Below are 24,862 nucleotides of genomic sequence, written 5' to 3'. Positions count from 1 at the left end.
ATAAGGGTACGGCATAAGTTCAAGCTTTTTTATGCAGTTTTGGAAGTCACCATACTTGCAACTTTTTACACTGACATTTTTCAAATGTGGTAAAAAAATAAAATAAACGGGCATGTCTTAGCAGGAGGTGGAACAGGCATAGGTTACAGCTCAGATCTAGCACAGATCTTGTTTTCCTGGCATAGACTGCAAAAGACGCATCAAATTCACTAAGAAGTGCAAGCCTCTAAATTGTAAGCATTTTACTGGTATAGGAAATGCCAATGTTAGTAAAACTGCCGCACTGTGTACAGTGATTCCACAAGATACAATGGCCTCAGGTCAGGATACAATATTTTCAACACAGTGGTCTTTTTCTGACCCATCCTAAGTTGAAACAAGACTCAACATACAATGTCTCAGACCCAGATCCAACCAATCAAGACCAATTCTCTGGTATAATAGGTGTATTAGCTGTCTGTTATCTGTAAGGACTTGTTTTATCTGTCTTCGTTATCTGCTTATTTTTCTTTTATCTTGTAAGACATTTTGGGGCTTTGGAATCAATCGAAACAATGGTTTCCACATACAATGGTTGTCCTGCAACCCATTAATATTGCAGCTTAAGGGACCACTGTATATTAGAAAATAAAAATCACTGCATATAGAAAGAGGCTATGGGGACTTGTTTATTTATTTTCGCAAAATAATTTTTTCAATCGGTCGGTATACAAAATAAAAAAGATAAAAATAAATGTAGAGCTTTATTCCTGTACAGCTTTCAGTTTCTGTCTATTCGCAGACTGGCAGGCTCTCCATTCACATCAGCTCTGCCAGCAGGATCTGTGGCCCTCATCTCTCAACTCCTGACAGCTCTAAACAAACACTCATTTAAGCTAAATTCTTATCACACTGAGTGCTTATGAGCCGTCAGGAGTTGAGAGATCAGGGCCACATGTGGAACCATCAGACCAGATGCTGACAGGACTGTGAAGCCGAAGCCTGCTAATCAGCAAAGGCAAAGAAACTGAAATCTGTACAGGAAAAGAAGTCTAAACTTTTTAATAAGGACCAACCGTAAAAATGATTTTTAGCCAAACGGTAAAATGAATAAAAACGCTCTAAGGGCGTCCATAGCCTTTAATTTCTATACATAACTGGAGGTACACTTAAAAATAAAAGCTCCAGTCATGCAGTGGTGAAACCAACGCACATCAGTGATAGAAGGGATTGAGCACTGTATAATTAAAGTCTACATTTTCTTTCCCAATTCGGTCATGATGCAATAGCACGTGAGATTTCTCAATCTATCCTACCCAGGGATGCGTATGGCTGTACATTTGGTGGGCGATACCTGTTAGAATAGAGTAATATAAGTCCGGTTGGCATTTACTAATGTGGGAAAATGACCTGGGAGACAACAGTCATCAGCAGCCGGGACTAACTGTTGTTTCACGGCTTTGACAAAGAGCTGCACTTGACCAAACAACTAACAGCAAGTGTCAACTGTGACTTTTTAAGGAGGATCATCATGATTCACCTTGACTTTACATCAGTTTTGAAGATTTTCTCTGTAAAGTTCTCTGCAGAATGTGTAAAATCACTGTAATTTCCTACTGTTGCACCCGCAAACAATTAAGAAATAATCCCCTCATGATGCAGCACTTTTCCGGTTTTTCATTTTCTACTTCGTGCCTCCCCAGAGCCATAACCGTTTACATAGCTGTATGAACAGATCGACTTTCTAATTACACCATTTAATATTGCACATAATGTAGTGGCAAGCTGGAATTAATGCAATTCCCGCATAGGTTTACATTTTTTATTTTTTTTTGCATCACCATATTCTGATGCCTATAACTTTTATTTATGTCTAAGAATTTGGGAGGGGGATTTTTTTTTGTGGACCGACCTGTAGATTTTAGGGGGTATATGGCAGAATCAGTCCGTTTTTAATCAGGCAGGGCTTGATAGGAACTCTGTTATGGCAGACCCTGGAGCCTTCAGAAGGCTTTAGGCTGCCATAGCAACAAAATGGCTCCCTTGATCTTGAGACAGGGGAATCCTTCGGTCCCTGGGAGCACAGTGCTCCCAGAAAATAACTGCTCAGGTGCAGTGGTTGCAACTGACCTGGAATATGAGGGGTCAAAAGTATGCAATTGGCGTTACTGCTGATCACAGATGCTGCCAGCGGGCACCATCTATAAAGACCGAATATCAGATGTACATGTATGCATCGATGATGCCAATGGGTTAACAAGTATAATTGTCAAGTTCAACTAACCTCATTTATGTGCTTGTAAGTCTTTATCAAGTCCACTGAAAGCTTCCGTAGAGGTGCAGCTGCCGATTCTCGGAAGGTTAATGGAATCCGCCGTTGTAAAATGGTCATATCTGGCAGGACCTGTGGAAAAGGGCAATAGTCATTTTAACCAAAAGGAAAAAAATACTCAGTGAATACACAATATAATCTATACATTGTAATGATGAAACACACTACAGGTAACTGGATAACTGCATGACGCAACATTTTGTGTCCGCTTATCAGGAAAAGGGGCATACACAAGATAACTCCCACAATTCAGCACGCTAGTATTGCCCCTAAATACATTGTTCCAGATGACGAACTACCGCGGGAATCAGCAACCTCTGGCACTCCAGCTGTGCTGAAACTACAACTGCCAAAATTCTCCTTTCACTTCTATGGGAGTTACAAGAACAGCTAAACAAGTGTGCATGCTGGGAGTTGTAGTCTCACAACAGCTGGCGTGCTGGAGGTTGCCGATCCCTGAACTACAGGATACCATTGCAGTCTCTACCACTAACAAATGAGAAACATTTTGAAGTCTTAATGATAATTTTCGTACTACAGTTAATTACTCAGATTGCAACCTACAAACATTGCTCCTATGGCCAAGTTATTTCCTGGCAGATACCGATGATCCTGATGATTGCCCAGTATTGATAGGAATCAGATTCCTAGCACAACCTCAACCAGCTGTTTGAAGAGGAAATATTGCTCTTCAAACAGACTGGCGTCTGTGCTTGGGATTGTAACCCAGGCTCATTCATCTGAATGGGAGCGATCTGCAAATAGGCCACATCTGACCTAGGAAGAGGCCACGTGATCACAGCAGCACCAGGGTCTCTTCAAACAGATGATCAGTGGGGGTGTCGGGAGCCAAACCCCAACCGATCAGATACCGATGACTTATCCTGAACATAGGTTGTCAATTATTTTACCCCTGGAAAACCCCTTTAAGAAACTCTTGTCTGTCTCCCTCATCACAGGGGTAAATGCCATTATATAGTTACCTGCTGATGATCAGCCATTGATTGAAGGCTGGAGAAAGGAGCGTGGCTGTGCTGGCTCGACATGCTTGCCTCAGTGGGGACAAAGGCAAAAGGGGCAGCCAGACAGAAAGAAGAGGAGGACTTGCATCCTGTACTGCTGCCACCTGCAAGATTGAAAAAGGCAAAGGGTTAAGCATACCTTTATAAAAAAAAAAAAAAAAAAGTTAAATACATAAATCATGATTTGTAGTAGGGTTGTCCTGATAAGATACTATAATTTTAATTTGGTTTCAATAGCATAAAAAAAGTATTGCGATACTCGATACCACGCAAAAAAAAAAAAAAAAAACCTGCGCGCATTTTATGAAACGTCCAGCCCATAATGGAACAGTCCAATCCACGGTTTGTTTGTTTTCTTCTTGTTACGGCATTCACCGCATAGGAGATTTTTTTTTATATTTTAACCATTTTCCCCCTTAGGGGCCTGAACTTGGGATCTTTTAATCCCTTGTCCTATTGACCCTGATAGATCTCTATTAGGGTGGATAGGACCTCACACTCTCCCTGCTGCCCTGTACATAGTACACACAGCAGCAGGGAGCTTACCATGGCAGCCGGGGCTTCAGTAGCGTCCTGGCTGCCATGGTAACCGATCGGAGCCCCAGGATTACACTGCTGGGGCTCCGATCACAACTGCCACTGCACCACCAATAAGGAGGAGGGGACCCTGCCACCAATGACTAATACTGGGGGGGTTGGGCGCGCACTGCACCACTCACCAATGAATATAACTAACCTTTTAATACAAATACAGGAGGTGGGTGCCAGAGGCAGAATCTTATACCCAACCTCTACGAGAGGGCGCTGCGATCCGCAGCAGTTAACCGCTCAGGTGCTGCACCCACCTCCTGTAGATGAATTAATGGGAGAGTTATCTGCATTGGTGGCGCAGTGGCCTCAGCCCTGCCCCTCCTCTTCCCCTCACACTTGTCATTGGTGGCACAGTGGCCTCAGCCCCGCTTCTTCCCCTCACACTTGTCATTGGCAGCAGTGGTAGCAGTACAGTGGGGAGGGAGATGCTGCTTCCTTATCCACTGTGCTGCTGAGGAGAACATGGTGCGCGCTGAGAGCAGTATCGAGCCTAGTATTGGTAAAAGGCAAATCTCAGTATCGAATCGATCCAGGTACAAAAGTTTCTATCGGGTAAAGATGATTTGATACCCGGTGCAACCCTACCTTATAGTATGCGTTATCACTAGATGTTACACAATGCTTTGTAAGGCTCCAGACGGTTTACAGAATTTTAATTAGTTTACATTAACTAGGAGAGATAACCCAACAGAGATCAGTTGGATTATGTTCACACAGTGGATTCTGACGCTGTCCGTTTTTGCTGCAGAATATGCAGCTGATTTTGCCACTGACCCACTTTCTGGCTTAGCTATAGTAAATGGAGCTGACCTGCATATGGCTGCCAGCTGTCTGTGGTTGCAGCTTTAAGACCGCAACCCAAATTTTGGCGTTGTGTCCATGGCAGAAATTCCAAAAGCAAACTTCACATTGTAAACAGTCTCTAAGGTGGGCTCTATCAGTCTGGATATCACATGTAGGACACATTCAATTCTTAGGAGCCAGATAGACGCTACATTACTGTGCAGACAGGGATCCCCCTGGATATACTGACTTAAAAGGGTTTTACAGTATGAAAATCTTGTGTGAAAAAGCCCTTAAAGGGCTTATCCAAGCCTGTCCCATGCGGGAATCACACTCCGTGCGAGAGGGGCCGAGCGTTCTGGACTTAGGAAGCGCGCAACATTATTGTGATTGATTAACCTCTACCTACAGAATTATACTGTGTAGTCCAGAACGCACGATCCCACAAGGGACATGCTCCTGTAAATGAGCCTGATGGATGGGAGTTCCCTAATCCTGATGCCTGGTACTACTTCTAGCAATAGTGATTACAGTAACGATGCTGCTAGATGTCCAGGCGCTGAGGATTGAAAAGCTTTTCTGCTACGTCAACATTTTATTTATTAAAAAAAAAAAAAATTTGATAGTATATAATCCCCCAATCCCCACACTGGCCACGGGGCCTCATATATGTAAAGATATGGGGCAGACACGGACCCCACTGACTACGATGGGCGTTCTAGGCATGCTCGGTGCCATGTGCAGAGGTCAGGAGGGAGCTGATCAGCTGGGATTTCACCCATTATGAAGGGGGAATCTTGTGTCGTCTACACAGAGGTGACAGTCATTCTGCCTGTGCTGATAATTATAATAACTACTGAAAAGAAACCTGCACATGGCCTGTTAGCCGGAGTGAAGGCTGCAGGTCTATAAATATTGTGATATAGGATGACCTATCCTCAGGACAGCCCATTGATCTGACTGCTGTGGGAGCGAGGTGTCAGACCCCCGCAGTCAGTGGTTCCCCAACGTGCGTGTACACAGCGCTGTCCATTGTGTAGCGGACGCAGCTCATTACTGCAGTGCTGCACCACTGAAGGGAATGGTAGGAGAACAGCTGATCAACCAGGGTGCGGTGAGTGGGACCTTCCCCAATCCCGACCCCTTTAACCTCCCCCCCCCCCCCCCCCCCCGGAGAGGATTGGGCTTCTTGTAGCCGGCTGATTGAACGGGGTCCTGAGTCTAACTCTGCAATGAGCCCCAGATCAGCAGAAGAGACGCAGTATTCTCATCTGCTGTGTCTCTGCAGTTTGATAGGGAGTCTGGTAACTGGTTCCCTTTAAAATATGGATTTTTCACTCGCAGAAATTTCTGCAACACAGACTGCAGCGGGTAAAGGCCCGCACTTCTTTGTGAATGCGTCTGGTGAGTATTTCACATAATTTAGCTTTATCGTATACAAACGTCCCTGCCTTATGTAACACACTTAGGGAACAAGACGGAATGTATGTCTTTTCACTGGGGACCCAGAGGCGCGCTGCTCTCCAGTCCGAAAGTACTTCTAATTTCCTCCTCTAATTGGCTCCACTAGCCAGACAGGTATCCAATGAAGAACTAGTATCTATGGGCAGGGACAGTCTAAAAATAAAGGAGTCAGCTGTGCTGCCTCAGCAGCAGCAGCACCGGAGCCGGGCGCGCACAGCTGACTACACACAGCTGCCAGCAGCCAGGCCATGGTTGGCAAGGAAACGGGAGAGCTCCTCCCGACCGGAGGAGGGGCGGAGGACCAGCAGCAGCAAAGCCTCCCAGATACATGGCATGTTTCTATTCACAAAGCCCTGGGAACACGGATGGAACTGCTCGGCCGCCCGGATCCGTCACAACTAGGAAATCAAACCATCTATCTAATCTCTATTAAGGGGCTTTTCCAAGATTTTCATACTTATGACAATATCTGATTGGTGGGGGTCTGACTCCCAGGACCCCCACTGATCAGCTGTATGAGAAGCCACCAGCGCTCACAGTAGCGCCACGGCCTTCTCCCTGCTTTCCCTAGGCCAGTGATGACACGTTCATCAGTCACATGACCTTGGTGCAGCTCAGCTCCATAGAAGTGAAAGGGGATGAGGGCGATCTACAATGTCGGGTGCGGTGAGCACATAGAAGGCTGTGACATCCACAGGAGCGCTGCTGCCTTCATCAGTATTGAAGTCTCAGAAAAACCTTTTTACTATAATGGGGTCCAGTGGGGATCAGGTTACCCCAGTAAAAATGCAGGATCGGTGCACAAATAGTGGTTTTTATCTGGCAGATTCCTGGCATTCTATACCAGAAGGCTGTACCGGCAACGTGAAGAAGCCTGACGAGACCCCGAGACTAACGTACACACCAAAGAAAGGCAGATCATAAGATATCCTCAAACTGGTAACATTACATTTCATGAAAAATAGACACTCACAGTATGCAGCCATCTACTGCAGATAGCAAGCGGCTGAAATCTTCTGTCCAGGCATCGAGATACACATACAAAAAAGGATCTGTCAGCTCTCCTGTGTGGTGTAGTATAGAGGATCTGTCGGCTCTCCTGTGTGGTGTAGTATAGAGGATCTGTCAGCTGTCCTGTGTGGTGTAGTATGGAGGATCTGTCAGCTCTCCTGTGTGGTGTAGTATAGAGGATCTGTCAGCTCTCCTGTGTGGTGTAGTATAGAGGATCTGTCAGCTCTCCTGTGTGGTGTAGTATAGAGGATCTGTCAGCTCTCCTGTGTGGTGTAGTATAGAGGATCTGTCAGCTCTCCTGTGTGGTGTAGTATAGAGGATCTGTCAGCTCTCCTGTGTGGTGTAGTATAGAGGATCTGTCAGCTCTTCTGTGTGGTGTAGTATAGAGGATCTGTCAGCTCTTCTGTTTGGTGTAGTATAGAGGATCTGTCAGCTCTTCTGTTTGGTGTAGTATAGAGGATCTGTCAGCTCTCCTGTGTGGTGTAGTATAGAGGATCTGTCAGCTCTGCTGTGTGGTGTAGTATAGAGGATCTGTCAGCTCTCCTGTGTGGTGTAGTATAGAGGATCTGTCAGCTCTCCTGTGTGGTGTAGTATAGAGGATCTGTCAGCTCTCCTGTGCGGTGTAGTATAGAGGATCTGTCAGCTCTCCTGTGCGGTGTAGTATAGAGGATCTGTCAGCTCTCCTGTGTGGTGTAGTATAGAGGATCTGTCAGCTCTCCTGTGTGGTGTAGTATAGAGGATCTGTCAGCTCTCCTGTGCGGTGTAGTATAGAGGATCTGTCAGCTCTCCTGTGCGGTGTAGTATAGAGGATCTGTTAGCTCTCCATTGTGGTGTAGTATAGAGGATCTGTCAGCTCTGCTGTGTGGTGTAGTATAGAGGATCTGTCAGCTCTCCTGTGTGGTGTAGTATAGAGGATCTGTCGGCTCTCCTGTGTGGTGTAGTATAGAGGATCTGTCGGCTCTCCTGTGTGGTGTAGTATAGAGGATCTGTCAGCTCTCCTGTGTGGTGTAGTATAGAGGATCTGTTAGCTCTCCTGTGTGGTGTAGTATAGAGGATCTGTCAGCTCTCCTGTGTGGTGTAGTATAGAGGATCTGTCAGCTCTCCTGTGTGTGTAGTATAGAGGATCTGTCAGCTCTCCTGTGTGGTGTAGTATAGAGGATCTGTCAGCTCTCCTGTGTCGGTGTAGTATAGAGGATCTGTCAGCTCTCCTGTGTGGTGTAGTATAGAGGATCTGTCAGCTCTGCTGTGTGGTGTAGTATAGAGGATCTGTCAGCTCTCCTGTGCGGTGTAGTATAGAGGATCTGTTAGCTCTCCATTGTGGTGTAGTATAGAGGATCTGTCAGCTCTCCTGTGTGGTGTAGTATAGAGGATCCTGTCAGCTCTTCTGTTTGGTGTAGTATAGAGGATCTGTCAGCTCTTCTGTTTGGTGTAGTATAGAGGATCTGTCAGCTCTCCTGTGTGGTGTAGTATAGAGGATCTGTCAGCTCTTCTGTGTGTGTAGTATAGAGGATCTGTCAGCTCTGCTGTGTGGTGTAGTATAGAGGATCTGTCAGCTCTCCTGTGCGGTGTAGTATAGAGGATCTGTCGGCTCTCCTGTGTGGTGTAGTATAGAGGATCTGTCGGCTCTCCTGTGTGGTGTAGTATTAGAGGATCTGTCAGCTCTCCTGTGTGGTGTAGTATAGAGGATCTGTCGGCTCTCCTGTGTGGTGTAGTATAGAGGATCTGTCAGCTCTCCTGTGTGGTGTAGTAAAGAGGATCTGTCAGCTCTCCTGTGTGGTGTAGTATAGAGGATCTGTCAGCTCTCCTGTGTGGTGTAGTATAGAGGATCTGTCAGCTCTCCTGTGTGGTGTAGTATAGAGGATCTGTCAGCTCTCCTGTGTGGTGTAGTATAGAGGATCTGTCAGCTCTCCTGTGTGGTGTAGTAAAGAGGATCTGTCAGCTCTCCTGTGTGGTGTAGTATAGAGGATCTGTCAGCTCTCCTGTGTGGTGTAGTATAGAGGATCTGTCAGCTCTCCTGTGTGGTGTAGTATAGAGGATCTATCAGCTCTCCTGTGTGGTGTAGTATAGAGGATCTGTCAGCTCTCCTGTGTGGTGTAGTATAGAGGCTCTGTCGGCTCTCCTGTGTGGTGTAGTATAGAGGATCTGTCAGCTCTCCTGTGTGGTGTAGTATAGAGGATCTGTCAGCTCTCCTGTGTGGTGTAGTATAGAGGATCTGTCGGCTCTCCTGTGCGGTGTAGTATAGAGGATCAGTCAGCTCTCCTGTGCGGTGTAGTATAGAGGATCTGTCAGCTCTCCTGTGTGGTGTAGTATAGAGGATCTGTCAGCTCTCCTGTGTGGTGTAGTAAAGAGGATCTGTCAGCTCTGCTGTGTGGTGTAGTATAGAGGATCTGTCAGCTCTCCTGTGAGGTGTAGTATAGAGGATCTGTCGGCTCTCCTGTGAGGTGTAGTATAGAGGATCTCTTAGCTGTCAGATTGTAGGGACACACACACACACATATATAAAAGGTATGCATCAGAGGTGGGTTAATTACCCTTTACACAGGACATTTCAGCAGGCGATTGTCCGGAGGGAAGTGTTCCTTCCTGGGAATCATCTGCTGGTCAGTGGAGGAGGCAGTGATCTCAGCAGACAAGCAGTCTGTATGGGGATGAGGGCTGGTATTAGTGATCATTGCTCCCCATACTGTGGAGGGGCAGCAGAGCGTTTACACAGTATTATCTGCTGCCGGCAATGATTTCGGTGCCTACACAACAGGGCATATTACCCAACGAACAAACGTTTCACTCATTCACCAGGTAATTGGCGGCACCTTTACACAGGCAGATAATCGCTAAGGAGCATTCCTATGAAAGCTCCTTAGAGATTATCTAGTGGATTCTCGGCCCAGGTAAAGGGACATTAAAGAGAACCTGTCACCTAAAAAACGCCTCCCAAACCGCCAGCATTACCTAAAAGTAGCCCGCAGTATGTTTCTAAAGATCCTTTTCTTCCTTTTGCACCAAAATCTTGAAAAATTAACTTTAATCCCCTGCATGCGCTATGTAACAGCAGAGTTTGAAGTCAAGGGGGCGGCGGCGGCCCCCTCGATTCAAGTCAAGCTAACCACGCCCCCTTGCTTTTGATTGACAGTGGTTTAGGAGGCGCTTTTTAGGTGACAGGTTCTCTTTAAGAAACAGAGTGGTCAGAACAAATATAAAAGATCCAGAAGTCACCGCTACAAGCAGATATGGTGGTCGATTAGTCAATATAATAAAGAAGTTGCTCTGAATTAGGGCTGCAACGATTAATCAACGTTATCGATCATATTCGATAACGGGATTCGTTGTCAACAAATCCAGTTATCGAATAATCGGCCTATTCGTTGCTATGCGGACGGGAGAGGGTGGTCAGGCACTATGCCTGCGGGTCCTTGAACTTTAGATCACCGCATCTTTATTACCTTACAATGAAGCTCCAGTAACAGGCAGAGCGGGCAGCGGCGTAACGTCACTTACTCACGTGACGCGCCTGCTCCACCTGCTTTATTAATAAAGTAGGTGGAGTAGGCGCATCACGTGAGTAAGTGACGTTATGCCGCCGCCCGTTCTGCCTGTTAGGCTCCATTCACACGTCCGCAATGTGTTTTGCGGATACACGGATCCACAAAACACGGAAAGCGGCAATGTGCTTTCCGCATTTTGCGGACCACACATTGCCGACATAATAGAATATGCCTGTTCTTGTCCGCAATTGCGGACAAGAATAGGACATGTTCTATTTTTTTGCGGAAACGGAAGCACGGATGCGGAAGTGCGGATCCGCAAATGTGGATGCGGACAGCACATTCCGTCCCCATAGAGAATGAATGGGTCCGCACCCTTTCCGCAAAATTGCGGAAAGGATGCGGACCCATTTTGCGGACGTGTGAATAGAGCCTTACTGGGGCTTCATTGTAAGGTAATAAAGATGCACCGATTTAAAGTAAAAGTTACTGCCGGTTAACGAATACAGCTGTGAGCGGAAGGGCCAGGGCTGTTATGGTGAGGGGGATCTGTGGATTACACATATAGCATAAGATGCTATATAGTGTCATCCACCGAACCCCTCCATAACAGTGCGTCATCCACCGAACCCCTCCATAACAGTGCGTCATCCACCGAACCCCTCCATAACAGTGCGTCATCCACCGAACCCCTCCATAACAGTGCGTCATCCACCGAACCCCTCCATAACAGTGCGTCATCCACCGAACCCCTCCATAACAGTGCGTCATCCACCGAACCCCTCCATAACAGTGCGTCATCCACCGAACCCCTCCATAACAGTGCGTCATCCACCGAACCCCTCCATAACAGTGCGTCATCCACCGAACCCCTCCATAACAGTGCGTCATCCACCGAACCCCTCCATAACAGTGCGTCATCCACCGAACCCCTCCATAACAGTGCGTCATCCACCGAACCCTCCATAACAGTGCGTCATCCACCGAACCCCTCCATAACAGTGCGTCATCCACCGAACCCCTCCATAACAGTGCGTCATCCACCGAACCCCTCCATAACAGTGCGTCATCCACCGAACCCCTCCATAACAGTGCGTCATCCACCGAACCCCTCCATAACAGTGCGTCATCCACCGAACCCCTCCATAACAGTGCGCCATCCACCGAACCCCTCCATAACAGTGCGTCATCCACCGAACCCCTCCATAACAGTGCGTCATCCACCGAACCCCTCCATAACAGTGCGTCATCCACCGAACCCCTCCATAACAGTGCGTCATCCACCGAACCCCTCCATAACAGTGCACAATCCACCGAACTCCTCCATAACAGTGCATCATCCACCGAGCCCCCCCCATAACAGTGCACAATCCACCGAACCCCTCCATAACAATGCACAATCCACCGAACCCCTCCATAACAGTGCACAATCCACCGAACCCCTCCATAACAGTGCATCATCCACCGAACCCCCCCATAACAGTGCATCATCCACCGAACCCCCCCATAACAGTGCATCATCCACAGATCCCCTCCGTAACAGTGCCATTCACCATTTTTTTTTAAACATAATTTTTCAAGTAAAATCATATAAACCCCTTTTTTTTTTGTCATTTTGGTGTTTTTCCCCGATTAAATCGATGAAATTATCGACAACTAATAGATTATTCAAATAATCGTTAGCTGCAGCCCTACTCTGGATTAGGGATCGACCGATATTGATTTTTTAGGGCCGATACCGATAATTTGTGAACTTTCAGGCCGATAGCCGATAATTTATACCGATATTCTGGGAATTTTCATTTTTGAAAAAAAATTAAAATTACCACAAATCTGCTGAAAATTAATGTTTATTGTTAATGTGTATTTTTATTTTTTTTGTAAATCTTTCTTTTTCATTTATATTTAATATTTTGGTGTTTTTATTTTTATTACTTTTTTTTTTTTTAACTAACTTTTAGCCCCCTTAGGGACTAGAACCCTTGTCCTATTCACCCTGATAGATCTCTATCAGGGTGAATAGGAGCTCACACTGTCCCTGCTGCTGTGTGCTTTGTGCACACAGCAGCATGGAGCTTATCATGGCAGCCAGGGCTTCAATAGCGTCCTGGCTGCCATGGTAACCGATCGGAGCCCCAGCATTACACTGCTGGGGCTCCGATCGGAGGAGCAGGGGAGAGGGGATCCTGTGGGGGGGTGCACACCACTGCTTAATACTGGGGGGGGGGGGGGGAGGCGCACTGCGCCACCAATGCCTAATATGGGGGGGGGGGGCGCACTGCGCCACCAATGTCTGATACTGGGGGGCTTGGGGGGGCGCACTGCGCCACCAATGAAGCTTAATCTCTAATTTATTCACATACAGGAGGCGGGAGCTGGCTGCAGGATCACATAGCCGGCTCCCGACCTCTATGAGCTGTAGCTGCGATCCGCGGCACCTGAGGAGTTAACTACCGCAGATCGCAGCTACAGCTCATAGAGGCCGGGAGCCGGCTATGTGATCCTGCAGCTCCCGCCTCCTGTATATGAATAAATTAGAGATTAAGCTTCATTGGTGGCGCAGTGGCCATAGCTCCTCCCCTCCTCTTGTCCCCTGTCCTCCCATTGGCTGGAGCGGCAGCAGCAGCACAGGGGGAGGAGACACTGCTCCTTCTCCCCTGTGCTGCTGCTGAGGGAGCACGGAGAGCGCTGACAGCAGCGCGATCTGTGTTCCCAGGACGTTATCGGAATATCGGCAAAATAAATGCCGATACCGATAACGTTCAAAATCCTGAATATCGGCCGATAATATCGGTAAATCCGATAATCGGTCGATCCCTACTCTGGATGCAGTTATTAATAGGAAAACCATTTTAAGGACAGGGTGGACTTAGGGAGGACCTGTCACCGTGAAATAAAATGCAATCTGCAGAGCGGGAGAAGCTGAGCAGGCGGATAGTTTTGAGGGAAAAGATTCAATAAAACTTGTAATTTATACATTGATATCGGCTTTTTTTGACCCAAGACCGGCCCCGAGTACAACCATCAGTGACTGACCGCTCTCTGTATACACACTTAGGGCTCATGTACACGACCATATGCATTTTGCGGAACAGAACAGCTGGCCCTTCATAGAACAGTACCATCCTTGTCTGTAATGTGGAACATAATAGGACATGTTCTATTTTTTTGCGGAACGGAAATACAGGCATACGGAAACAGAGTACCTTCCATTCTTTTTGCGCACCCATTGAAGTGAATGGTTCTGCATATGGTCCACAAAAAAAAATCTAAATTGAACGGACACTGAAAGAAAATACGTCTGTGTGCATGAGACCAATCACCGATAACACCTCCCGTGTAAGGATAGCTGCTCACAGGGGCGATCCTAAACTATACAGACGGGGGGTGGGGGGGGTCCAGTATGAGGTCTGTAGGTATCTCGTTAAAGGGGTTTTCCCAGGATGATTGAGAATGGCTAGAGGGTATGCAGAGGAGCTCTGCCTCTAACGATACTACTGTATTCCCCAAATCCTGATGTAGTACATGATCTCTTTGTTAACAAGGCCAGGACCAGGTCTGGACCTCACATGGATACACAGATCTCCCCATTTCAAGCTTGTAGCACCAGGGGGTGTGTCCTGACTGCTGCAGCCAATGGCAGATGAACAATGTAACCAAGCACGTGCGACCACCTCGGTGACTTGGACAAAGAGATTAGAAAAAGAGCAAACAGCAGGTGGTGCTATGATCTCGCTGCCCAGCTATAGTAGCTTTTTAAATAAACGCAATTACACAAGTATTCAGATCCAGGTGCTGAAAACTAGTTTTTGTGGAACAACCCCTTTAAACAGCGATTTTGGTTTTCTAAAAGAGTAAATATACAGGCAATATACACGTGCTTTCCACATATCCAGCACGGCATATACACCTGCAGTATTACACTGCCCCTGTACTAACCCGACGGTCATATTGTTGCTAGTCAGAAACTAGGACATGCTATAACCAGGGAGGAGAGAACGCCATGGGGCCTCCTGGAGAAAGAGCTCTAAGGGGGACGTGGGGCATAATGGCTCCTGTACAGAAGGGGCTGAGATGTCACAGAGCTGGGCAGTGCTGCTCTACAGACCCGGGGAATGCAGACTGTGCTGTAAGGACGTGCCCGTGTAAACGCACCGACGGTAGAATTCAAACGCTAAAGTCTGTAGTTCCAATGGTAAAAAAAATAAAAAAATAAAGCAAAAAACTTCTTCTAACCTGGCAGTTTCACTCAAACATTTTGGTCAAAGGCATTGCTGAGAATTTATGTTTGTGTCTACTACAAGATGGGGACAACATCAGCCACACGACGCCCCCAGATAACACCCGGGGCTCGGTAAGTAAGCAGTGTGTGTAGCAGTCAGAAGGGTTCACACTCGCTCTGATGCCAAAGAAGGCAAGTAAGGACGGAGCACATGGGACTGAAGTGCTGCTTCATGGAGTATTTATAGCCAGGAAACTAAAAATACAGGCAGCCCGGCCCGTACAGCGACCCGGGGAGAGGCACGTGCCAAGATCAGGTCACTTTATTTTAAAGTTTCACTTCCTTTCTTATGACTGCAAAATGTTATGTTAACTCCACTATTTTTTTGCAGTATTTAATGGGATTTGATGCTCCCTGAACCCTCAGAGCTCCCGAGGCGATGCCGTCATGGAGGTATTCCCATCACAATGAACATGAGACTCACCCCCCAGAGAAACCCAGGAGCCACAGTTGGGCTGGACTCCTGCCGTGTAAAATGGCGCACTTTTCAAACTGACTGGATCTACCTGTAGTTCCACTGACAGTGCCGTACAGCATGACCACCACGGATAGCCCTGAACAGATTTAAGCTGGCCACACACACACACAGTGTGACGGGGGGTGACAAGGATCAGTTGAAATGAATATATATTCTAAATACTCGCCCAATGCTTTAGTTCTCCGCTGCTCCCATAGCATATTCAGACACATTCAGCTGAACCAAACGTGTACGGAGGAATAGGGAGCGAGACGGGAGAGATCCCCGTCGGTCCAACAAACCAGCAAGTTCGAGCAGCTCAAGTCCAGAATGATTACTACAGTCTATATGGAAGTTATTGGTTGTCTCTTAAAGGGGTATTTTGGTAATATCAGGCCATCCCCTATCCACAGTAAAACAAATTGTTGGGGGTCGTTGATCACAACAGGGCCTCATATCTTCACAGAAACAGAAGGATCTGCAGGTCGGCCATGTGCAATTCATCTCCACAGGATCTACCAGGACCAGCCAGGCACTGTACTCAGCCGTCCCATAGAGATGAATGGATCAGAAAGGCACATGCTAAACCTGTTGCTGCCTTCATTTTGGGGGGCCATGCAGGTGTCCCAGAAGTAGGTCACTATCGGCCTGCAATCTGGCAGCCTTCCCCCATACTGTGAATAAGAGGACATGAAATAACTAGAGTGCCCCTTTACGTCTGTCACTGCAAGAGAGATCTGTGTCTGTCAGATCCGGCTAACCATCCAGTGACATTACTTCACTGTAAAAGACAAAGGAACGGACATTTAGGAGAAAATATTACAGTCCGTTATGGATCGGTCCCTGGTAGTCCTGGTGGTCTGAGGAGGATAAGCTCCCCTGGTCTCAGCCATAGACCTCTCTCTTACTATTGAACACGTGTTACTATGTGAACGGGTTAGTACCATGGGCTAATTAGTGGAAATGACTGGAGAACCCCTTTAAGTCCCATTCACATGGGCCAATAAGGAGCCAAATGAACAAACTTTTGCAGAACGTCTGTCATCGGTCACATCTCATATGTGGACATACAAATCAGGCAGCCTTGTAACGGGATGTACGGCAGAGCAAACAGCATGGGGGACGAATGACCGTACAAATGATCATTTGTCCAAACATACTGACGAAGGCTCCATGTAAATTGTAGTAAATAATCAACTTAATCCATCATTGATCCTTATAGGCGGCTTACCGTGTAATTAGAGAGATGATGTCACATGTTAAGGGGGTTGTCTCACTTCAACAAATAACCTTTATCACAGAGAAGATGAATACAAGGCACTTACTAATGTATTGTGATTCTCCATATTGCTTCCTTTGCTGGCTGTGTTAATTTTTCCATCCCATTATACACTGCTTATACATCCAGCATGGTTGCCATGTTTGCACTTTATAGGAAAAGACTCTGGCCCTCTGGTGGTCAGGACCGCAGGTGTACGCATAGGCTAGCATCTTTACCTATAGTGTGCAAGCACAGCCACTGCTGCTGGATTACAGGGCGTTTGTAACCATGGAAACGAGCAGTGTATAATGCGATGGGAAAATGAATCCAGCCAGCAAAGGAGGCAATAAGGGTACTCACGATACATTAGTAAGTGCCTTGCATTAACTTTCTATACATGATGAATGCCATTTGCTGAAGTGAGAGGACCCCTTTTAAAAGGGACACTGATAGGCCCCATAAACATATTTAGATATTCCTATGCAGTCATAGGTCTTTTAAAGTCTATTCCAATCATATAAGAGTACCCCCCGTCCGCATTTCAAACCATGTAAAAACTACTTTATATATTTATATGTCAATCATTTGCCTTTGAGCCCAAGGGGCGGTTTTTCTCCCACATTTGTGCCCATCCACGCCCCAACTGTCGTTTCCTAGCACCGCCCAGCTCATTATTATTCACTGCACTGGGCGGCTTTTCCAGTCCCCGATCTTGTTAGATCCGGAGAGAGCCTGCGCAGGCACAGCAGGAGACGCCGCATTGAATAAGGGACGCAGGCGCACTATGATTCCGGCGAGTGAGGCGCCGGCTAAGTTATCCGGCGCACACGCAGAGGGTACAAGTGAGGCCGATGCCCATACGTTTCTATTGGGCATGCGCGGGATCTAACAGGATCGGGGACTGGAAAAGCCGCCCAGCGCAGTGAATCATAATGAGATGGGCGGCGCTAGGAAACGGAAGTTGGGGCGCGTCTGGGCACAAATGTGGGAGAAAAAACGCCCCTTGGGCACAAAGGCAAGTGATTGACACGAATATAAAGTTGATTTTACATGGTTTGAAATGCGGACGGGGGGTACCCTTATATGATTGGAATAGACTTTAATAGACCTGTGACTGCATAGGAATATCTAAATATGTTTATGGGGCCTGTCAGTGTCCCTTTAAGCAAAACCTGTCAGCATGTAACGCAAGAGGAGCGGACGGATAGTCTTGTGGGTGAAGATTCAGTTACACTTGTGATTTATACATTTAAATCCCTGCTTTCTGACTCCAGTTGCACACAGGAAAGTTAGTGCCGTCCTTCTTGGCTATATACTAGTGGGACGCCTTCCCTGGACGCATGCACCACGTGCAAACCGCAGTGCCGACCCATCTTCTTCAATACTGTACCCAGGATAGGTCATCAGTATCAGACCGACCTAGGCTCTGACCTCACCGCACACCGACCTAGGCTCTGACCTCACCGCACACCGACCTAGGCTCTGACCTCACCGCACACCGACCTAGGCTCTGACCTCACCGCACACCGACCTAGGCTCTGACCTCACCGCACACCGACCTAGGCTCTGACCTCACCGCACACCGACCTAGGCTCTGACCTCACCGCACACCGACCTAGGCTCTGACCTCACCGCACACCGACCAGCTGTTAACTTGGGAAAGGTTTTTACAGCCCCTCTTTACATATTTGATTCTTTCCTGCTAATAAGTATTCATTTAGCAGTTAGGCCTCAGTGTAACGTTAAAACAAACTTTATTCAATTCTAAATGTGTTAATTTTTGTAATACATAAAAAAAAAAATTCCCATGCAAAATGGGCACCTGAAGTTCAGGTACTAACGCACTTTAGAATCTGTACTCCCATACAGTGCTGGGTAGAGAGGGCCATACGGGAGATGGCACAGGCAGGCGAGCGATGTCTTATGTGAGCTCCTGCCCTGTATAGCACATGGGTGCAGACAAGTAGAGTGAGCACAGGACAGAAGCTTATACAAGACACTGGTCTCCTGCCTGTGCCCGCACTGCTAATGCCAGGTGTTAGCAGCGCTGGTACTGCCATGGGCAGCAATGCTGCAGCCTGTATAGGGTTCAGTGCATCCACAGGGGAATCTGTACTCCCATACATAGCACTGTAAAGCGCTATATAAATAGGTCCAGGTGCCTATTTTGCATGAAAAAGTAAAAAAAATAAAGTACCTTACAAAACCCATTTTAGCACATTTAGAAAAGCATTTAATAAAGTTTAGCTACACTTTAATAGGTTCCATGAATATCGCGCTCACAGTGGTGTGGCTGCATGCAGAAGTCTGCAGACCGTCTCTTAAAATTACACTGTTCCCTGTGACTGACTATGGAAACGTGGTCCAAGTGGTCCTTCGCTGCCTAGTGATACACTGGGTTCATTCAAGGTCTGAGGCTATGAATAGCTGAAAATAGAACCTGCAGTAGATGAAAGAAACACGGCCATTTCCAGCGCCAACTTTCTGAAACTTTAAAGTTATCAGTTTACCCGAGTGCCGCATGAACAGCACGTAAAATAAATTCATTAAAGAGGACCTTTCACCTGGATATCCTTAATCCAATTATTATCCTACCTTATAGTGCGGCCTCCACTGAGGTCTTGGCACTTTTTTTTTTTTCGGCCGCTGTGGTCCCTGTATCTTTCGGTGCCTTATATGCTAATGAGGCGACTCGATTATACTAGGCGTGGACTTGTATTTCTCCTGGGCGCGGTTATCTTCTCCCTGGCTGCGAGCGCATCCAATCTTAGCCAGGGAGAAGATAACCGCGCCCAGGAGAAATACAAGTCCACGCCTAGTATAATCGAGTCGCCTTATTAGCATATGAGGCGCCAAAAGATACAGGGACCACAGCGGACGAAAAAAATAAAGTGCCAAGACATCAGACATCATAGGATAATAAGGATATCCAGGTGAAAGGTCCTCTTTAAGATCCATTTAATGCAATGAGATCTGCGACGCGTGACTCTCCAGCTGTTGGGAAATGGACGGGCCCAGCTGCAGATGGCCGTGTAGTTTTACAGCAGCTTCAGAGGTACTCGTTGCAAACCACTGACCTAAAGCAACTCAGACGAGGCAGCCATACATTTTGTGAAGTTTATGAACTCCATCTTTGCAGACTATTTCTAGTAACCTCAGTAGACAATCCTGGCTCCATAGGACCACTGGCTACTGGGCGGACTTGTCAAGAAATCATTTTATAATAAATGAAGCAGCAGAACTCCAAGACAAGTCACAAGAAATCCACTGGTTTAGTCACTCAACAGGGATGTCTCCTGATTGTACCCTGCAGCGCTGATTCTTGCAGGTTTATGGATTGTCCTTAAAAAGGTTTTCCAAGATTTTAATACTGATGACCTGTTCTCTGATCGGTGGGGGTCTGACACCCCGGACCACCGCCGATCAGCTGTTTGAGAAGGCACAGATTCTCCTGTGCCATACTTAGTACAGGGTTGTGCTTGGTATATCACTCTGACTCCTTCACTTCTGTGTCACTGGCCTAGAAGCCTGCAGTGCTACTGAACAGCTGATAGACAGGGGTCCCGGGTGTCCAGAGGAAAGATCATCACTATAAAACTCCCAGAAAAATCCCTATAAGGTTTTGGTCCCTTTAATGCTTGCACCCAACTTCACGGAGCTTTGTGTCTGTGCTGCTCTACACTTTTTTGGATGATAGTTTCATACGTCCACATTGGTTTAGGATCCTGCAGGAGGACTCGCCACTGAACTACAGCCCATGCCAAGCCTTAGCAATGCCGAGCACCGACCCAAACATAAGGGCAAACACTGAGACCAGGGGGCACCATCCAAAATATCTCTTTCATCAAACTCTCTCACAAGAGGCGGCTAATAACGAGGTTCTGGAGGATATTCTGCAGATTTCTCCAATGTCCCATAGAACTGTTTGAGATATATATCTTACAGATAGGCCATAGGGCAGTGGAGGCGAACCTATGGCACGGGTGCCAAAGACGGCACTCAGAGCCCTCTCAGTGGGCACCCGTGCCCTGGAAAAAGTCTATGGCGTACCAACATGCCTTAGAGTCTTCCTGCCATCCATCAGCGCAGGGCGCACACTGAAAGTAGGCGGCTATTATAGCTAAATGACAGCGTACACGGAGACGGAGGACATACTATACTGGACTGTAGTGTTCAGGGTAAATTGCTGCGTTGGCACTTTGCGATTGGGTTTTGGGTTGCAGTTTGGGCACTCTGCCTGTATAAGGTTCCCCATCACTGCTATAGGGTGCAGGCGGCAGTCTCATCCTTCATACTGTTAGCCAGCAATGACCGGGGTAATACACATTCTCAGAGCGGTGGGCACAAGGGGCCTCATCATTTTGATGAACCCATGAATGTCAGGGTGAATCATTCTAAAACTTCTCAGATGCCATCCACCCATCCTTCATTTTGTGGAGATCTTTTACCATGCGAACATTGGCTTTGGAAAGTCAACAGCTGAAAGGTGACAACTGCTACTGTAAGCCAAAAATATGCCGAGTGCAGTTGTCACTTTACCAGTCCATCTCCTGCAAGGTACATTCTCCTGAAGGGGGAGACAGTGAGTTTCTACAAGGCTGAGCGTTACATTAACCATTTGTTTCACTGTACGGCATTACAGAAGTTACCAAAAATTTGTCACCAACAATTTTATCTGCCAGACAAAAACTGGATATTAACACATCTCCTTTTTATCTAATCTGTATTTTCTGATTGCATATATTTTTTTTAACTCTATTTACTGAACATTATTATGGGGGCAGCCATCTTGCCCGAGCTGTTTTTAACAGCATTTACTCAGCATTAAGAAAATTGCTTTACGGCAGCCCCATGGTCCATAGACACAATGGTCAGGAGGTGACCCCATTGACTTCTATTGGACAGTTTTCTGGGCATGCTCTGTGACCTGTGCAGAGGTCATTGTACAAAAGAAGAGATAAGCTCTGACAATCACCTATTGTGAATAATGGATCCGGTCTTATCCATACACAGAGGTGATATCATTACAGGCAGCATTAGAACGACAGATAAGCAGGTAACTGCAGTAAAGTAATCTGTATAGACCAAGAAGTGGCACCAATTAGGACTAGTTACTATCCCCTTTTAGATATTGATTATATTTAGGCAATACTCTGACAGAAGCGGTCACAGCCCCTAGAACCACTGCAGACAAGCCCTGTGCAGGAATCGTTCGCTCACATCATTTAGGTTTGGTAGCTCTGGGAGTCGGTCACAATAGAATACCTGATTTACAAGATGTAGATGTTAACCTAGCCTTAGCTAAAAGTATCGTTAAAAAGGGGATTTTTCCTTAAAGAAAAAAACAAAAACAAAAAACCTGCTGCTATGTCAGACACTGTCCAAAAGACAAAACAAAGGCAGTATGACAACCAGTGCGTCCATGGAGCTGGCCAGGCAAGTAGGAGCCTTCTCTTAGCTCAAGGAGACACTGGAACCCATCACTGGGAAACCCTTTAAGGAGGTGTCCACATGGGGCATGTGCTGGGTGGCGGGAAAAATCTACATTTACAGCAGCAGTAAAGCAGATGATATTTGCGGGGCAGATTTTACATCTTCATGCTGTGGATTGCACCTGTTGCAGTGCATGGAGCGAAACCCACCACAAATCTATATGTAACTCACAATTTCCCAGTGGATAGGGTCCAACCGCTATGATGGGAGTGGGAATCTCGTAGTGCAGGCTGAATGGAGTGGTAGGTCAAGCATGCTCCATTCATTCTCTATGGGACAGCCGGGCACTGCACTCTAGAGAACGTACTACGCAGCAGTTGGCATGGGACCTTTCTTTGGATCAGTGGGGTCCAACTGCTGGCATAGGGGATAAACTAACTGAAATACCCCTTAATTTCAGAGTGGAGGTACCCCAAATCAAATCTTAAAGGTGACATGTCACCACAAAATGAAATGCAGTCTGACAGCACCATGTTATAGAGCAGGAGGAGCAGAGCAGACTGAAAGATTTTTGTGGCAAAAGATTCAGTAAAAGCTGTAATTTATACATTTATATCTGTGCATGTCCCACCTCCTGTGAACAGCTATTGGTACAGGAGGGAGGAGTTGTCAGTGACTTACCGCCATCTCCCCATGCACACTTATACACACTATCCCATCACTGACAACTCCTCCCTCCTGTACCAATAGCTGTTCACAGGAGGTGGATAACGCACAGACATAAAATTACAGATTTTACTGAATCTTTTGCCACGAAAATCTGTCTGCTCTGCTCTATAACACGGACTGCATTTTGTGGTGAGGTCCTCTTCAAGTTAATACTGCCGGACACCCACAGGCAGGCGGCAACCCACCGCCACTCACAGACAGGCCGCCGCTACCCACTGCCACTCACAGGCAAGCCGCTACACACCGGCAGGTCAAAATGTTCAGCACTATCCTGGCCTTGTCAGTATGACTCCTGCACTTCTATCATTCTGGAGATCTCTTAGGTCGGGTTCACATCTGCCTTGTGAACTCCGGCACTTTGACGTTATCTGGCATATATGACGCACTCAGCCAGACAAAAACATACTACATGCAGCACTTTTTGTCCAGCCAAAAGCCGCCATATGTCGAAGAGTGAGCGTGTCCACGTCAGACCCCATTACAGTGAATGAGGACCTGGCGGTCCATGGTGGTATCTGGCCATCTCGGATACAGTGGGCTCCGGCAGTCTGTTCCTCTGCTGGAAGAGACGGGCAGAGTTCACAGCTCATATGTGAACGCAGCCTTAATCTGGTTTCTCCAATTCCAGTGCCTTTCCTAGTCCATAATAATAAGGTTATTGACCACTCAATGCTACTTTCTACTTTTCCACTGATGTACTGGATCTTCTTAGAAAGACATTGAAGAAGATTTTTCACTTCTTATTGCCAGAGTAATTAATACGGAGTCTCACACCTGTTCCTGAACTAATTTGACTCCTAAAACCTACAGCGCTGGGTCATCCAGCAACCCAGGCCAAGAAGTTATCGCAGCTGTCCAGACCCCACCAGGTCACATTGCTCGCTACTATCGGGTATACACTTGGATAGCCACCAACTAAGTCAACCTGGTCGTGACATTGGGAAAGCCGTGCCAAGGACAGGAGTCTCTCAATGACACGGGCATACTAGACCATATATACTCCGAAAACAGCGCATCATTTCAGCACTTAAGCATGGTAAAAGCTTCCAGCATATGCAGTATTTTACCTACACCACGTGTTTATAGCACAACATTTCACACCCCCTGGAGGTCTAATACTACCCCCCCCCAGAGCTGGGACTCAATTGAGCAACCAGACAGGTTACAAAACAGACCGACTCATCCAAATAGGCCCCAACCACTTACTCTAAAGACCCCCAAGGGCTAAAAACACCAGGCACCTCAGTTACGGTGGGGTTGAGACAAAGCCTTAGGACCAAGAACACAAACTTAAAAAATAAAAGTCATGACATCCTGCAGAACCCGGTCATTTAACGCCGTTTATAGATTAAACCGCACATTTTTAGCTTAGGAGGAAAAGCACAGACTATATACAGTTCATGTGGCACTGACAACTTTCACATGGACCTCAGGGCCCAGAAGTGACTTGACAACTCCGGTCCTGTTGGCAAAGTCCAAGCCTGGTGATCACACCGGCCCGGTGCTCCCGAAGCTGTGAGGGCACGGTACACGGCGGCTAGGACATCGGTTCTCTCTCCGGTTAGGACACATTCCGATAGGTCTCGCCAAACCAAGAAGAGAAACGCGGTTCTTAGAGAACGCTTCTAAGAATAAACCAGTAATAAGGATAATGTATACATCACAGGCCATAAAATAACCGATGCCTATGGTCAGAAACATCATTTTGTAGGTTATTCGACTCTGAGGCGCAGAGATGTTGTGGCCGGACCACGTGGACAGCATGTCACAAAACCTCATGTCACTGCTCACGGGGTCACATGGACAAACATGTCCCGTCTGATATAGACCATCATTTATTATATCCATGGGGCCCCTGTATATACTGCCGCAGACAGAGGCCGACCCCCTCTAACCTGCTGTAGGCACACATGTACCAGGTGGTCCCCAAGCCCCCCATCAGCTATCGGCAGTGTTCAGGCCGCTCACGGGGTCTACCGCCAGGAACCGTCTGCTAAATCATACTGCAGAAAAGTAACATCAGTCTGCCAAAGGTC

The 24,862-nt window shown here is 47.0% G+C and overlaps 1 protein-coding gene across 2 annotated transcripts in view; it reads right to left on the bottom strand.

The window, feature by feature from the left end:
* Window positions 1-24,862, bottom strand: part of LOC122928967 (dual specificity tyrosine-phosphorylation-regulated kinase 1B-like) — a 53,392-nt gene that overhangs the window by 11,694 nt on the left and 16,836 nt on the right. For both annotated transcript variants that reach the window (XM_044282323.1, XM_044282322.1), the window contains exons 2-3: window positions 3,295-3,437; window positions 2,264-2,383 (exon numbers count right to left, since the gene is read on the bottom strand). In XM_044282323.1, coding sequence (XP_044138258.1) covers window positions 2,264-2,383; window positions 3,295-3,357 — 183 coding nt within the window. In that variant the 5' untranslated portion in view covers window positions 3,358-3,437. The remainder of the gene's footprint in view (window positions 1-2,263; window positions 2,384-3,294; window positions 3,438-24,862) is intronic.

This window comes from Bufo gargarizans, chromosome 2 (genome assembly GCF_014858855.1).
Source record: "Bufo gargarizans isolate SCDJY-AF-19 chromosome 2, ASM1485885v1, whole genome shotgun sequence".
NCBI lineage: Eukaryota > Metazoa > Chordata > Amphibia > Anura > Bufonidae > Bufo > Bufo gargarizans.
The sequence above is the reverse complement of the archived record's forward strand: the minus strand, read 5'-3'. Positions and strand labels throughout refer to the sequence as shown.